Below are 15000 nucleotides of genomic sequence, written 5' to 3' on the forward strand. Positions count from 1 at the left end.
ATTTTCTAATGTTTGAGTATTTGCCTTTCACATTGAAAACTCTAACCTCTGTCCTGCAAAATGAAGGTTAAGCCTACCGGTACCTTTTTCACTCCACTACAAATCTCCACTTTAAATCTCCACTACAAATCTCCACTACAAATCTCCACTACAACTCTCCACTACAAATCTCCACTACAAATCTCCACTTCAAATCTCCACTACAACTCTCCACTACAAATCTCCACTACAAATCTCCACTACAAATCTCCACTTCAACTCTCCACTACAAATCTCCACTACAAATCTCCACTACAAATCTCCACTACAAATCTCCACTTCAACTCTCCACTACAAATCTCCACTACAAATCTCCACTACAAATCTCCACTATAAATCTCCACTACAAATCTCCACTACAAATCTCCACTTCAAATCTCCACTACAAATCTCCACTACAAATCTCCACTACAAATCTCCACTATAAATCTCCACTACAAATCTCCACTACAAATCTCCACTACAAATCTCCACTACAAATCTCCACTTCAACTCTCCACTACAAATCTCCACTACAAATCTCCACTACAAATCTCCACTATAAATCTCCACTACAAATCTCCACTACAAATCTCCACTACAAATCTCCACTACAAATCTCCACTACAAATCTCCACTATAAATCTCCACTACAAATCTCCACTACAAATCTCCACTACAAATCTCCACTACAAATCTCCACTACAAAAATCTCCACTACAAATCTCCACTACAAATCTCCACTATAAATCTCCACTACAAATCTCCACTACAAATCTCCACTTCAAATCTCCACTACAAATCTCCACTACAAATCTCCACTACAAATCTCCACTATAAATCTCCACTACAAATCTCCACTTCAAATCTCCACTTCAACTCTCCACTACAAATCTCCACTACAAATCTCCACTTCAACTCTCCACTTCAAATCTCCACTACAAATCTCCACTTAAAATCTCCACAGATGATGTGGTTAATGTAGATGTGAAACACTCCTTACCACTGTAACGACTGACAGGATAGCATCTTAGTAATATATTGATATTACATACAGACTACTGGCCACAACTCATGGTCCCACACAGTCATTTTATTTTCCAAGTCAAAATATCCCTTGAATGACCAAAACATAACCCATTATATTATTTTACTCTATTAAAATACTCAGAATTTTAAAGAAATCGTACTTTTTTTTTCTTTCTAATCTCTATCAGGAAGCCTGAAAGAAAAGTCTGAGTGGGCGGGGAGTTTATATTCGTGAGCTCGTCTTGATTGACAGCTCTTTGAAATGCCCCTTGTGCTTGTTGCCAAATGTCATTGATGACCAGGTAAAACAATGGGCCACACGTCATTGATGACCAGTTAAATACACATTATACCACATTATCTCTGCTAAATGTGTTTAAAGGTAAAACAATGGGCCACACGTCATTGATGACCAGTTAAATACACATTATACCACATTATCTCTGCTAAATGTGTTTATTACGTCAACAGAGATGATCAAGGACTGTTGGATATCAGACAAACAGCAGGAATACACAAATGCATGTCTACTGTTGTGTAACTAATTCCAGAATACAGTGAACTGTATTCACTTCAGCAGAATGAGTAAAGCCTGAGTCCTCGTAGACGCTTCGACGTTAGGGAATGTACATGGAAACAAGAGAACTGGACAAGTTATTGATGCCTCTGCATTATCGTTAGTAATTACAATATGTTCAGAATTTTATGTATTGATCAGACATTTAATTAATCATTTACAAGCAGCCAGACTTGCCAAAATATTGATCAACATGAACACTCATGAGAAATAAAGGTGAGAAATAATGGGGAGACATAGATTTACATAGTAAACTATGGGGAGACATAGATTTACATAGTAAACTATGGGGAGACATAGATTTACATAGTAAACTATGGGGAGACATAGATTTACATAGTAAACTATGGTGAGACATAGATTTACATAGTAAACTATGGGGAGACAGATTTACATAGTAAACTATGGGGAGACATAGATTTACATAGTAAACTATGGTGAGACAGATTTACATAGTAAACTATGGGGAGACAGATTTACATAGTAAACTACGGTGAGACAGATTTACATAGTAAACTACGGTGAGACAGATTTACATAGTAAACTATGGTGAGACATAGTTCAAACAATTTGTAAAACTCATCTCCTGTCCGAATACTTGAAAACAAAACAGCACAAAGTAAGGTAATGTGATATTATATCACATAAAAGTGAATGACTGAGATCTGTCCATCCCAGGACTCCTGTCTGCCCAGTGAGACAGGCCTGATCTGTCCATCCCAGGACTCCTGTCTGCCCAGTGAGACAGGCCTGATCTGTCCATCCCAGGACTCCTGTCTGCCCAGTGAGACAGGCCTGATCTGTCCATCCCAGGACTCCTGTCTGCCCAGTGAGACAGGCCTGATCTGTCCATCCCAGGACTCCTGTCTGCCCAGTGAGACAGGCCTGATCTGTCCATCCCAGGACTCCTGTCTGCCCAGTGAGACAGGCCTGATCTGTCCATCCCAGGACTCCTGTCTGCCCAGTGAGACGGGCCTGATCTGTCCATCCCAGGACTCCTGTCTGCCCAGTGAGACAGGCCTGATCTGTCCATCCCAGGACTCCTGTCTGCCCAGTGAGACAGGCCTGATCTGTCCATCCCAGGACTCCTGTCTGCCCAGTGAGACAGGCCTGATCTGTCCATCCCAGGACTCCTGTCTGCCCAGTGAGACAGGCCTGATCTGTCCATCCCAGGACTCCTGTCTGCCCAGTGAGACGGGCCTGATCTGTCCATCCCAGGACTCCTGTCTGCCCAGTGAGACAGGCCTGATCTGTCCATCCCAGGACTCCTGTCTGCCCAGTGAGACAGGCCTGATCTGTCCATCCCAGGACTCCTGTCTGCCCAGTGAGACAGGCCTGATCTGTCCATCCCAGGACTCCTGTCTGCCCAGTGAGACAGGCCTGATCTGTCCATCCCAGGACTCCTGTCTGCCCAGTGAGACAGGCCTGATCTGTCCATCCCAGGACTCCTGTCTGCCCAGTGAGACAGGCCTGATCTGTCCATCCCAGGACTCCTGTCTGCCCAGTGAGACAGGCCTGATCTGTCCATCCCAGGACTCCTGTCTGCCCAGTGAGACAGGCCTGATCTGTCCATCCCAGGACTCCTGTCTGCCCAGTGAGACAGGCCTGATCTGTCCATCCCAGGACTCCTGTCTGCCCAGTGAGACAGGCCTGATCTGTCCATCCCAGGACTCCTGTCTGCCCAGTGAGACAGGCCTGATCTGTCCATCCATCTGCCCAGTGTAAAAGGCCTGACTTGGGCTTTAGGGAATGAAACCAACTGAAGATGATTGATGGGGATGGAAGCGGGATAGGAGGGCGACCCGTGCACACCGCTTCAATCAAACAGGCTTCAGTCACCCGTAGATTGAAGAGGGAGACATATCCAGCTATGGCCTCCTCCTTGTCAGACCTTTCACACAAGTAAAGCATCGTAACGCGCAATTACCTCTTCGAGCTCCTTGTAGTTGCCCTTGTTTTCTGAACTTTCTCTCTCATCGTGATCCCTAAGTAAAAGCCAACTCTTGTCGTTACACTTCTGGTGACCCGGTTTCTTCTTACCTCGTTCTCGTTGTTTTGTGGTAGTTTGAATACAAAGACCTTTGTTCATTACATGATCAATGATTTTTCAAGAAGCTTGAATCTGATCTGGGCAATGAAAGGAGTTCTTCGTTGCTCTGGCCCCCCAATGGTGGAACAAACTCCCTCACGACGCCAGGACAGCGGAGTCAATCACCACCTTCCGGAGACACCTGAAACCCCACCTCTTTAAGGAATACCTAGGATAGGATAAGTAATCCCTCTCACCCCCCTTTTAAGATTTAGATGCACTATTGTAAAGTGACTGTCCCACTGGATGTCATAAGGTGAATGCACCAATTTGTAAGTCGCTCTGGATAAGAGCGTCTGCTAAATGACTTAAATGTAAATGTAATTGTTGTTAGCATTGGCTAGCCATTTTGGAGGAGAGAACTGCACTCTGGTAGCTAGCTAACGTTAGCACTTGCTACAAAAGTTAGCAAGGCAAATTTAAATATATGACACTATCTCCAAACAAAAATAAACTCTAAAACCAAGAAAACAATATATAATCTAACTCCTCCATCTCCTGTAGTTTGAAGAAACTAATTTGAATTGAATAATATGCTAAAAATGCTCAACTATCACAATCTCTATCCAATATGTCACCAACTCACCAGGCTTATCAACACATAGAACTCCCATACACCACTCTAGGTTCAATCTCTGATCCTAGTCCTATGATTGGATGGACAACATGTCAGTTCGTAATGCAAAAGTTTTGATTGGTTGGAGGACGTCCTCTGGAAGTTGTCATAATTACTGTATAAGTCTATGGAAGGGGGTGAGGCCTACGAGTCTCCTAGGTTTTGTATTGAAGTCAATGTACCCAGAGGAGGACGGAAGCTAGCTGTCCTCCGGCTACTCCATGGTGCTACCCTACAGAGGGCTGTTGAGGCTACTGTAGACCTTCAATGCAAAACAGTGTTTTAATCCTTTACTTGGTGATGTATAGTTCTAACTAAAAAGGATAACTTTTTTAATGTTTCATTATTTACAACAAAAAAATCTGAAATTGACTTGAGTAGGATGGTCCTCCACTTCTTCCTGTGAGGAGCCTCACAATGTAGTCAATCTCAAAACACACACTTTGACTTCTCACCCCATGGTTCTGTATCTGTCCCTCTCTCCATCTCCCCAGCCTGCCACCAAGGAGGGTGGTCTGCCCATGCAGGTGGGTAACAAGACAGAGTGTGGCCTGCTTGGCCTGGTGCTGGACCTGAAGAGAGACTACCAACCCATCCGCAACCAGATCCCAGAGGAGAAACTCTACAAGGTCTACACACCATTATTGTTTAGGTTATATATGGTGGTGGTGGTGGTGATGATGATGGTGGTGATGGTGGTGGTGGTGTTAATGGTGGTGGTGATGGTGGTGGTGGTGATGGTGGTGGTGTTAATGGTGGTGGTGGTTGTGGTTGTAGTGGTGGTGATGTTGGTGATGGTGGTGGTGGTTGTAGTGGTGGTGATGTTGGTGATGGTGGTGGTGGTGGTGATGGTGGTGGTGATGGTAGTGATGGTGGTGGTGTTAATGGTGATGGTGGTGGTGGTGGTGGTTGTAGTGGTGGTGATGGTGGTGGTGGTGGTTGTAGTGGTGGTGATGGTGGTTGTAGTGGTGGTGTCTCTAACTCCAACTATGTCTCTAATTCTGTCTCCAACTTTAATTCTGTCTCCAATTCTGTCTCTAACTCTAATTCTGTCTCTAACTCTAATTCTGTCTCTAACTCTAATTCTGTCTCTAACTCTAATTCTGTCTCTAATTCTGTCTCTAACTCTAATTCTGTCTCTAACTCTAATTCTGTCTCCAATTCTGTCTCTAACTCTAATTCTGTCTCTAATTCTGTCTCTAACTCTAATTCTGTCTCTAATTCTGTCTCTAACTCTAATTCTGTCTCTAATTCTGTCTCTAACTCTAATTCTGCCTCTAATTCTTATTCTAAATTCTAATTCTGATTGTACCAGGTATACACCTTCAACTCGGCCAGGAAGTCCATGTCCACTGTCATCAAACTATCAGACGGCAGCTTCAGGATGTACAGCAAGGGAGCCTCTGAGATCGTCCTGAAGAAGTGAGTGGTTAACAGCTGGATGCGATACCATAGATGTCTTCAGTTTCCAGCGCTGCATCCAGAAAGCAAAGCAGCCTCTAGGCTCTAGGCTCTACCCTCTAGGCTCTAGGCTCTACCCTCTAGGCTCTAGGCTCTACCCTCTAGGCTCTACCCTCTAGGCTCTAGGCTCTACCCTCTAGGCTCTACCCTCTACCTTCTAGGCTCTACCCTCTAGTTTCTACCCTCTAGGCTCCACCCTCTAGTTTCTACCCTCTAGGCTCTACCCTCTACCTTCTAGTCTCCACCCTCTAGGCTCTACCCTCTAGGCTCTAGCCTCTAGGCTCTACACTCTAGGCTCTACCCTCTAGGCTCTACCCTCTAGGCTCTACCCTCTAGGCTCTACCCTCTAGGCTCTACCCTCTAGGCTCTGGCCCTCTACCCTCTAGGCTCTACCCTCTAGGCTCTGGCCCTCTACCCTCTAGGCTCTACCGTCTAGGCTCTAGCCCTCTACCCTCTAGGCTCTAGCCCTCTACCCTCTAGGCTCTAGCCCTCTAGGCTCTACACTCTACCCTCTAGGCTCTGGCCCTCTACCCTCTAGGCTCTACCCTCTAGGCTCTGGCCCTCTACCCTCTAGGCTCTACCCTCTAGGCTCTGGCCCTCTAGGCTCTAGGCTCTAGCCCTCTACCCTCTAGGCTCTACCCTCTAGGCTCTGGCCCTCTACCCTCTAGGCTCTACCCTCTACCCTCTAGGCTCTAGGCTCTAGCCCTCTAGCCCTCTACCCTCTACCCTCTAGGCTCTACCCTCTAGGCTCTAGCCCTCTAGCCCTCTACCCTCTAGCCCTCTAGCCCTCTACCCTCTAGCCCTCTACCCTCTACCCTCTAGGCTCTAGGCTCTAGCCCTCTAGCCCTCTACCCTCTAGCCCTCTACCCTCTAGCCCTCTAGCCCTCTAGGCTCTACCCTCTAGACTCTACCCTCTAGACTCTACCCTCTAGACTCTACCCTCTAGACTCTACCCTCTAGACTCTACCATCTACCCCCTAGGCTCTAGACTCTACGCCCTACCCTCTACCCTCTAGGCTCTACCCCCTAGCATCTACCCTCTAGGCTCTAACCTCTAGGCTCTACTCGCGATGCACTAGTTGAGATCTGACATGGGTTTACAATCCTCTCAGATCTCCTTAGCAGAGGCCCTAAGGAGCTAGGTGGTTGATTTGGGGGATTGATTGCAGCTACAAACACTGAATTTATGATGTTCGTCACTGATCTCCCCAAGGCTTTAACTGTGTTTATTTTCGAATTGTGGCACCCCTGACCTCTGATCTTTCTAACCCTTCCCCCAGGTGCACTAAGATCCTGAACCAGGAAGGTGAGCCGCGGGTGTTCCGTCCCCGGGATAAGGACGAGATGGTGAAGAAGGTAATCGAGCCGATGGCGTGTGACGGGCTGCGGACCATCTGCGTGGCGTACCGTGACTTCCCTGCCGACCCAGAACCCCTCTGGGACAACGAGAACGACATCCTCAATGAGCTGACGGCCGTCTGTGTGGTTGGGATAGAGGATCCTGTCAGACCAGAGGTAGGCTGTGTGTGGTCGGGATAGAGAACCCTGTCAGACCAGAGGTAGGCTGTGTGTGGTTGGGATAGAGAACCCTGTCAGACCAGAGGTAGGCTGTGTGTGGTCGGGATAGAGGATCCTGTCAGACCAGAGGTAGGCTGTGTGTGGTCGGGATAGAGAACCCTGTCAGACCAGAGGTAGGCTGTGTGTGGTCGGGATAGAGGATCCTGTCAGACCAGAGGTAGGCTGTGTGTGGTCGGGATAGAGGACCCTGTCAGACCAGAGGTAGGCTGTATGTGGTCGGGATAGAGAACCCTCCATTATACTACTACTCCATTATACTACTACTATACTACTACTCCATTATACTACTACTCCATTATACTACAACTCCTCCATTACACTACTACTCCATTATACTACTACTCCATTATACTACTCCTCCATTACACTACTACTCCTCCATTATACTACTACTCCATTATACTACTCCATTATACTACTCCATTATACTACTCCTCCTCCATTATACTACTACTCCTCCATTATACTACTACTCCATTATACTACTACTCCATTATATTACTACTCCATTATACTACTACTCCTCCATTATACTACTACTACTCCATTATACTACTCCTCCATTATACTACTCCTCCTCCATTATACTACTACTACTCCATTATATTACTACTCCATTATACTACTCCTCCATTATACTACTACTCCTCCATTACACTACTAGTCCATTATACTACTACTCCATTATACTACTCCTCCATTATACTACTACTCCTCCATTATACTACTCCTCCATTATATTACTACCCCTCCATTATACTACTCCTCCATTATACTACTACTCCATTATACCCCTCCTCCATTATACCACTACTCCTCCATTATACTACTCCTCCATTATACTACTACTACTCCATTATACTACTCCTCCTCCATTACACTACTACTCCATTATAATACTACTCCATTATACTACAACTCCTCCATTACACTACTACTCCTCCATTACACTACAACTCCTCCATTATACTACAACTCCTCCATTACACTACTACTCCTCCATTATACTACTCCATTATAATAAAACTCCTCCATTACACTACTACTCCTCCATTATACTACTCCATTATAATAAAACTCCTCCATTACACTACTACTCCATTATAATACAGCTCCTCCATTATACTACTACTACTCCATTATACTACTACTCCTCCATTACACTACTACTCCATTATACTACTCCTCCATTATACTCCTACTCCATTATACCCCTCCTCCATTACCCTACTACTCCATTATACTACTACTCCTCCATTGTAAAAGAGATTGAGGAAGTTATAGCAATTTGTTTTTTAATGTCTACATTAGTTTTTTGACAAGTTTATTATTTTACATACCAATGTTTTAATGCATGCTTATTTTTTAGTTCATGAATATGTTGTAATGCATAACTATGTTATAATGCATACATATGTTATAATGCATACATGTGTTATAATGCATACGTGTTATAATGCATACATGGTATAAAACATCTATGTTATAATGCATATCTATGTTATAATGCATATCTATGTTATAATGCATATCTATGTTATAATGCATATCTATGTTATAATGCATATCTATGTTATAATGCATATCTATGTTATAATGCATATCTATGTTATAATGCATATCTATGTTATAATGCATAGATATGTTTTAATGCATAGATATGTTTTAATGCATAGATATGTTTTAATGCATAGATATGTTTTAATGCATGCTTATGTTATAACCAAAGAGAATATCAACTGTGGCATACACAATGAATCAGCACAGAGGAGAGAGAAATGGAGAGAGGGGAGAAAGAGATAGAGGGAGAGAGAGAGAGAGAAAATAAGTTGTGCCCAGTGTCTTTAGTGCTTCTTGTTACCAAGTCACCTTCCAACGCTCTCCATTTTTTATGAGTTTTCTCCTCTTTTACCCTTCTCTTCTCCAGCCTTGGCTCTTGCCAAAAGTACTGCACTTATCTAGGGAATGGGGGCTGGAACTGGGCCAGAACTCTAGAACTGTGCCAGACCTCTAGAACTGTGCCAGACGCTAGAACTCGGCCAGAACTCTAGAACTGGGCCAGAACTCTAGAACTGGGTCGTTCTCTGTCCAGATATAGAAGTATCATATCACTGCCCCCCCCCAGGTGTCTGGAAACAGAAGACAAAGGGTTGTGAGACATGGGTTTGATTTTAGACACATTGAAAGTGGGATGTGTACAGAGGGTATGGGGCAGCAGAACACAAACAGCAGAGGGGCATAATTACCTTGGAGATAGGGAAAGAGCCGGTAAAACGGGGGGAAAGTTTGCAGGTAGATCCCGGTTGGACAGCCATACCTTCTGCCCGAGACGATACTGGGGAGCCCGGGGTCCGGTGGCAGTCCGCTTGTTGTCGGAACCTGGAGGTGGTCTTGAGAAGGGCCGACCTGGCTTCCAGGTACGATGACAGCAGCCAGTGGACAGACATCTGGGCCAAAGGTATGCAGACCTCTTCCTCAGAGAAGAGTGGGGGCTGATAGCCCAGGGAACACTCAAAGGGCTAGAGTCCCATGGAAGAGCAAGTAAGGGGGTTGCGGGCGTAATCGACCCACACTAGTTGCTGGCTCCAGGTGGTGGGATTGGCGGAGACCAGGCAGTGAAGAGTCATTTCCATGTCTTGGTTGGCTCGTCCGACTGGCCGTTGGACTGGTGGTGGAACCCGAAAGACAGGGTGGCCGATGACCCAATGAGCGTGCAGAACGCTTTCCAGAAACGGTACGAGAACTGAGGACTCCGTCAGAGACCATGTCCACCGGGAATCCATGGATCCCGAAGATGTGCTGCACCATGAGCTGGGCCGCCTCTTTGACAAAGGGTAGCTTGGGGAGAGGGATGAAGTTGGTGGCTTTGGAAGACCAATCCAATAGGGAGAACCAATCCAACCAATACTGTCAGGATGGCGGTGTTTCCATCAGATGAGGGGAGACCCGTGACTAAGTCTAGGGATATGTGAGACCAGGGAAAGTGAGGGACAGACAGTGGTTGAAGTGGTTCTGCGCACAGACCGTGCAGGTGGTGATGAATGCAGAGACGTTCGGGACCATGGTAGGCCACCAAAAGCATTGTCGCACAAAGTTCAGGGACCAATCAGAGCCCTGGTGGCAGGCAAGCCTGGAGGAGTGGGCCCACTCCAGGACCAAGGAGTGGACAATGTCAGGCACAAACATCTGGTTATCTGGGCCCCTCCGTGGTTCGGGTGGGAACTCTGCGCTTCACGGACCTGCTTCCCTATTCACCAGCTGAGCCTTCCGTCACAAACTCCTCTAGACTGAGGCAGATGGCAGACTGTTGCTCCCACACCGCCGTGGACCAGGCGAGTGCCCTCCCGGACATCAGCGTTATATCCTCAAGCGGTCCGAGGGGAACAAAGAAGGCTGCAGCTCAAAATAGCGGAGGCACTGGGAGAGAAAAGCCCGTCAGGTTCCGAAATCTCCAGTGTAGCGCTCTGGAGGAGGTGAGTGGGGTTTTCGGGAGACTGGGGTAGGCTGGGAGATTATGGGTGTGACCCGCTGCCCAGTGGGGAATGCGTGGAATTGCTCCAGCAAAGTCTTGCATTCCTGGTTATCGCAGTCTGTCAGGATGTGGAGTCCCTCCATAAGAATTTGCAGTACATCCTCGTGTTGTCCAATGGTGGCTCCTTGCAGGGAGACTAGAAAACAGGTACTATAGAAAAGACAGGAGCAAAGGGAAAAACGCTGGTAAGCTTTGACGAACAAAACGAACTGGCAACAGACAAACAGAGAACACAGGTATAAATACCCTGGGGATAATGAGGGGAGATGGGAGACACCTGTTGGAGGGTGGAGACAAGCAAAAAGACAGATGAAACAGATCAGGATGTGACAATATCTGGTTTTCACTAGTGATCTTGTTACTATACATATAACCTTTCTATATTTGGGTTCATGTTAATTGTTTTGCCCTCTACAAAGCATGGCAGACGACTTACACTCTTCCAATAAGGATTCAGGAGGCATTAGTACCATTAAGAATCTTTAGTAGAAGATATTTTGTTTGTAAAACTCGAACAGATACAGAAAGGAGAAAAAGTCACCATATACATTCACACACATGGATAAAAATGAAGAACAGCATCTCTATCACAAGTTATCAAACAAGAAAACGAGCGTAGCTAGCCCACATGACCGTGCAGAAATGATGACAATTTACATCACAGGAAAGGTGTCACGAAACATATACACACACACAATCTAAGTGTCCACATAGCTTAATAACTTAAAATAGCTATATACATCCAAAAACCAAAGAATCTTAATTCCGTTACAAAACGATCGCTAGCATGCTAACACACAATGTTACGTGAATGGGCAATAGTTTGCTTAGCATCATCGGAATGTAGAAAACAATAATAAACATGTATAAAAACATAAATATTATAGAAACTAAATCTGAATTAGCAAAAGCATGTTCTAATACCTTGAAAGTAATTACAGACTTATCTTTAACCAAGGCCTGGTAAGATGGAAAACTAGAGCTTGTCTGAACCGAACATTAGCTCATTTTACGCCACAGTACCCAAATTCGCCACTAGATGAAAACATAGGAAAATATAATACTTAAGTACAGTTATCAGAACATTTATATTATTATATTATTATTATATAATATTATTATTATTATATTATTATTATATTATTATATATATAACATTCATGGAAACACTAGTCAGACCTTTATGTGTATAATTATATTCTTTACACAGAGATCGTATTACGTTCTAATATTTAATTCAATGTGTATTTTTTTTTACACAGAGATGCTATTAAGTTAAAATATGTATTAATCACTATTAAAATAGATAAACCAAGTCCTACCCAAAAGGACAGTAGGCCGTCATTGTAAATAAGAATTTGTTCTTAACTGACTTAACTTCCAGCGCTGACCAAGATGGCCGCCTCACTTCGCGTTCCTAGGAAACTATGCAGTATTTTTTTTTATGTGTTATTTCTTACATTATTACCCCAGGAAATCTTAGATTTTATTACATACAGCCGGGAAGAACTATTGGATATAAGAGCAACGTCAATTCACCAACATTACGACCAGGAATATGACTTTCCCAAAGCGGATCCTCTGTTTGGTCCACCACCCAGGACAATGGATCGGATCCCAGCCGGTGACCCAAAACCACAGCGCCGCAGAAGGGACAGAAGGAGCGGTCTTCTGGTCAGGCTCCGTAGACGGGCACATCGCGTACCTCTCCCGGGCATACTACTCACCCCCCCAAGCAGACACCTCGACGGCCCTAAACGTACTTCATTTGACTCTATGTAAACTGGAAACCACATATCCTGAGGCTGCATTTATTGGAACTAACCTGAAAACAAGGCTCCCTAAATTTTATCAGCATATCGATTGCGCGACCAGGGCTGGTAAAACATTGGATCATTGTTATTCTATCTTCCGCGAGGCATATTAAGCCCTCCCCTCCCTCCTTTCGGAAAATCTGACCAATACTCCAATTTTGTTGTTCCCAGCCTTAAAGGTGACTGGAAACATGAACGAATACAAATAGTGTAGCTATTCCCTCCGCAAGGCAATCAAACAACAGACTATAAAAGGAAAACCAGCCTCGTCGCGGACCACGATGTCTGGCTCCTAGACAAACTAAACAATTTCTTTGCTCGCTTTGAGGACAATACAGTGCCTTTGACACGACCCGCTACCAAAACCTGTGGGCTCTCCTTCACTGCAGCCAACGTGATTAAAACATTTAAACGTGTTAAACCTCGCAAGGCTGCTGGCCCAGACTGCCTCCCAGCTGCGTCCTCAGAGCATGACCAGCTGGCTGGTGTGTTTACAGACATATTCAATCAACCCTTATCCCAGTCTGCTGTCCCCACATGCTTCAAGATGCTTGTTCCTGTTCCCAGAAAGCAAGGGTAAATGACTAAATGACCCCTTAGCACTCACTTCCGTTATCATGAAGTGCTTTGAGAGACTAGTCAAGGACCATATCACCTCCACCCTACCTGACACCCTAGACCCACTCCAATTTGCTTACCGCCCCAATAGGTCCACAGACAACGCAATCACACTGCACACTTCCCTAACCCATCTGAACAAGAGGAATACCTGTGAGAATGCTGTTCATCGACTACAGCTCAGCATTTAACACCATAGGACCCTCCAAGACCCTGAGACCCTGGATCTCGACCATGCCCTGTGCAACTGGGTCCTTGACTTCCTGACGGGCCGCCCCCCAGGTGGTGAGGGTGGGTAACAACATCTACATCCAGCTTATTCTCAACACTGGGACCCCATAAGGGTGCATTCTCAGCCCTCTCCTGTACTCCCTGTTCACCCATGACTGTGTGGCCATGCACGCCTCCAACTCAATCATCAAGTTTGCAGACGACACTACAGTTGTACGTACTGTCAGGAGGCTGAAGAAATTTGACTTGTCACCAAAAACACTCAAACTTTTACAGATGCACAACCGAGAGCATCCTGTCGGGCTGTATCACCGCCTGGTACGGCAACTGCTCCGCCCACAACCGTAAGGCTCTCCAGAGGGTAGTGAGGTCTGCACAACGCATCACCAGGGGGAAAACTACCTGCCCTCCAGGACACCTACAGCATCCAATGTCACAGGAAGGCCATAAAGATCATCAAGGACAACAACCACCCGAGCCACTGCCTGTTCACCCCGCTATCATCCAGAAGGTGAGGTCAGGTACAAAGCTGGGACAGAGAGACTGAAAAACAGCTTCTATCTCAAGGCCATCAGACTGTTAAACAGCTTCTATCTCAAGGCCATCAGACTGTTAAACAGCTTCTATCTCAAGGCCATCAGACTGTTAAACAGCTTCTATCTCAAGGCCATCAGACTGTTAAACAGTCACCACTAACATTGAGTGGCTGCTGCCTACATACAGACTCAAATCTCTAACCACTTTAATAATTAATCATTGTATGTAATAAATGTATCACTAGTCACTTTAAACAATGCCACTTTATATAATGTTTACATACCCTACATTACTCATCTCATATGCATATACTGTACTCTGTACCATCTACTGCATCTTGTTTACATACCCTTTACTAATCTCATACGTATATACTGTAATTTACCATATATTTTCTCATTCATCCATATTTTACATGTACATATTCTTATTCATTCCTTTACACTTGTGTGTATAAAGTAGTTGTTGTGAAATTGTTAGGTTAGATTACTCATTGGTTATTACTGCATGGTCGGAACTAGAAGCACAAGCATTTCGCTACTCTCGCATTAACATCTGCTAACCATGTGTATGTGACAAATAACATTTGATTTGATTTGCTTGTCTAGTTAAAATAAAGGATACATTTTTTTAATGAAGTCACCCAACAGTACAGTACTGCCAACCAGGAAGGATATAACCCCACCCACTTTGCCAAAGCACAGCCCCCACACCACTAGAGGGATATCTTCAACCACCAACTTACCATCCTGAGACACGGCTGAGTGTTGCCCACAAAGATCTCCCCCACGGTACGAACCTGAGAGGGCACAAGTCCAGACAGGAAGTTCACCTCAATCACCTCAACCCACTCAAGTCGAGAACAGCAAAAAAATATCTGTCATGACGTGATGCACTCCT

The 15000-nt window shown here is 45.0% G+C and overlaps 1 protein-coding gene across 9 annotated transcripts in view; it reads left to right on the top strand.

The window, feature by feature from the left end:
* LOC124004067 (plasma membrane calcium-transporting ATPase 2-like) overlaps positions 1-15000 on the top strand; it is a 210138-nt gene that overhangs the window by 163731 nt on the left and 31407 nt on the right. For all 9 annotated transcript variants that reach the window (XM_046312835.1, XM_046312844.1, XM_046312837.1 and 6 more), the window contains 3 exons: positions 4824-4958; positions 5645-5751; positions 7071-7305. In XM_046312835.1, the coding sequence (XP_046168791.1) occupies positions 4824-4958; positions 5645-5751; positions 7071-7305 (477 nt within the window). The remainder of the gene's footprint in view (positions 1-4823; positions 4959-5644; positions 5752-7070; positions 7306-15000) is intronic.

This window comes from Oncorhynchus gorbuscha, linkage group LG18 (assembly GCF_021184085.1).
Source record: "Oncorhynchus gorbuscha isolate QuinsamMale2020 ecotype Even-year linkage group LG18, OgorEven_v1.0, whole genome shotgun sequence".
NCBI classification, from domain to species: Eukaryota; Metazoa; Chordata; class Actinopteri; order Salmoniformes; family Salmonidae; genus Oncorhynchus; species Oncorhynchus gorbuscha.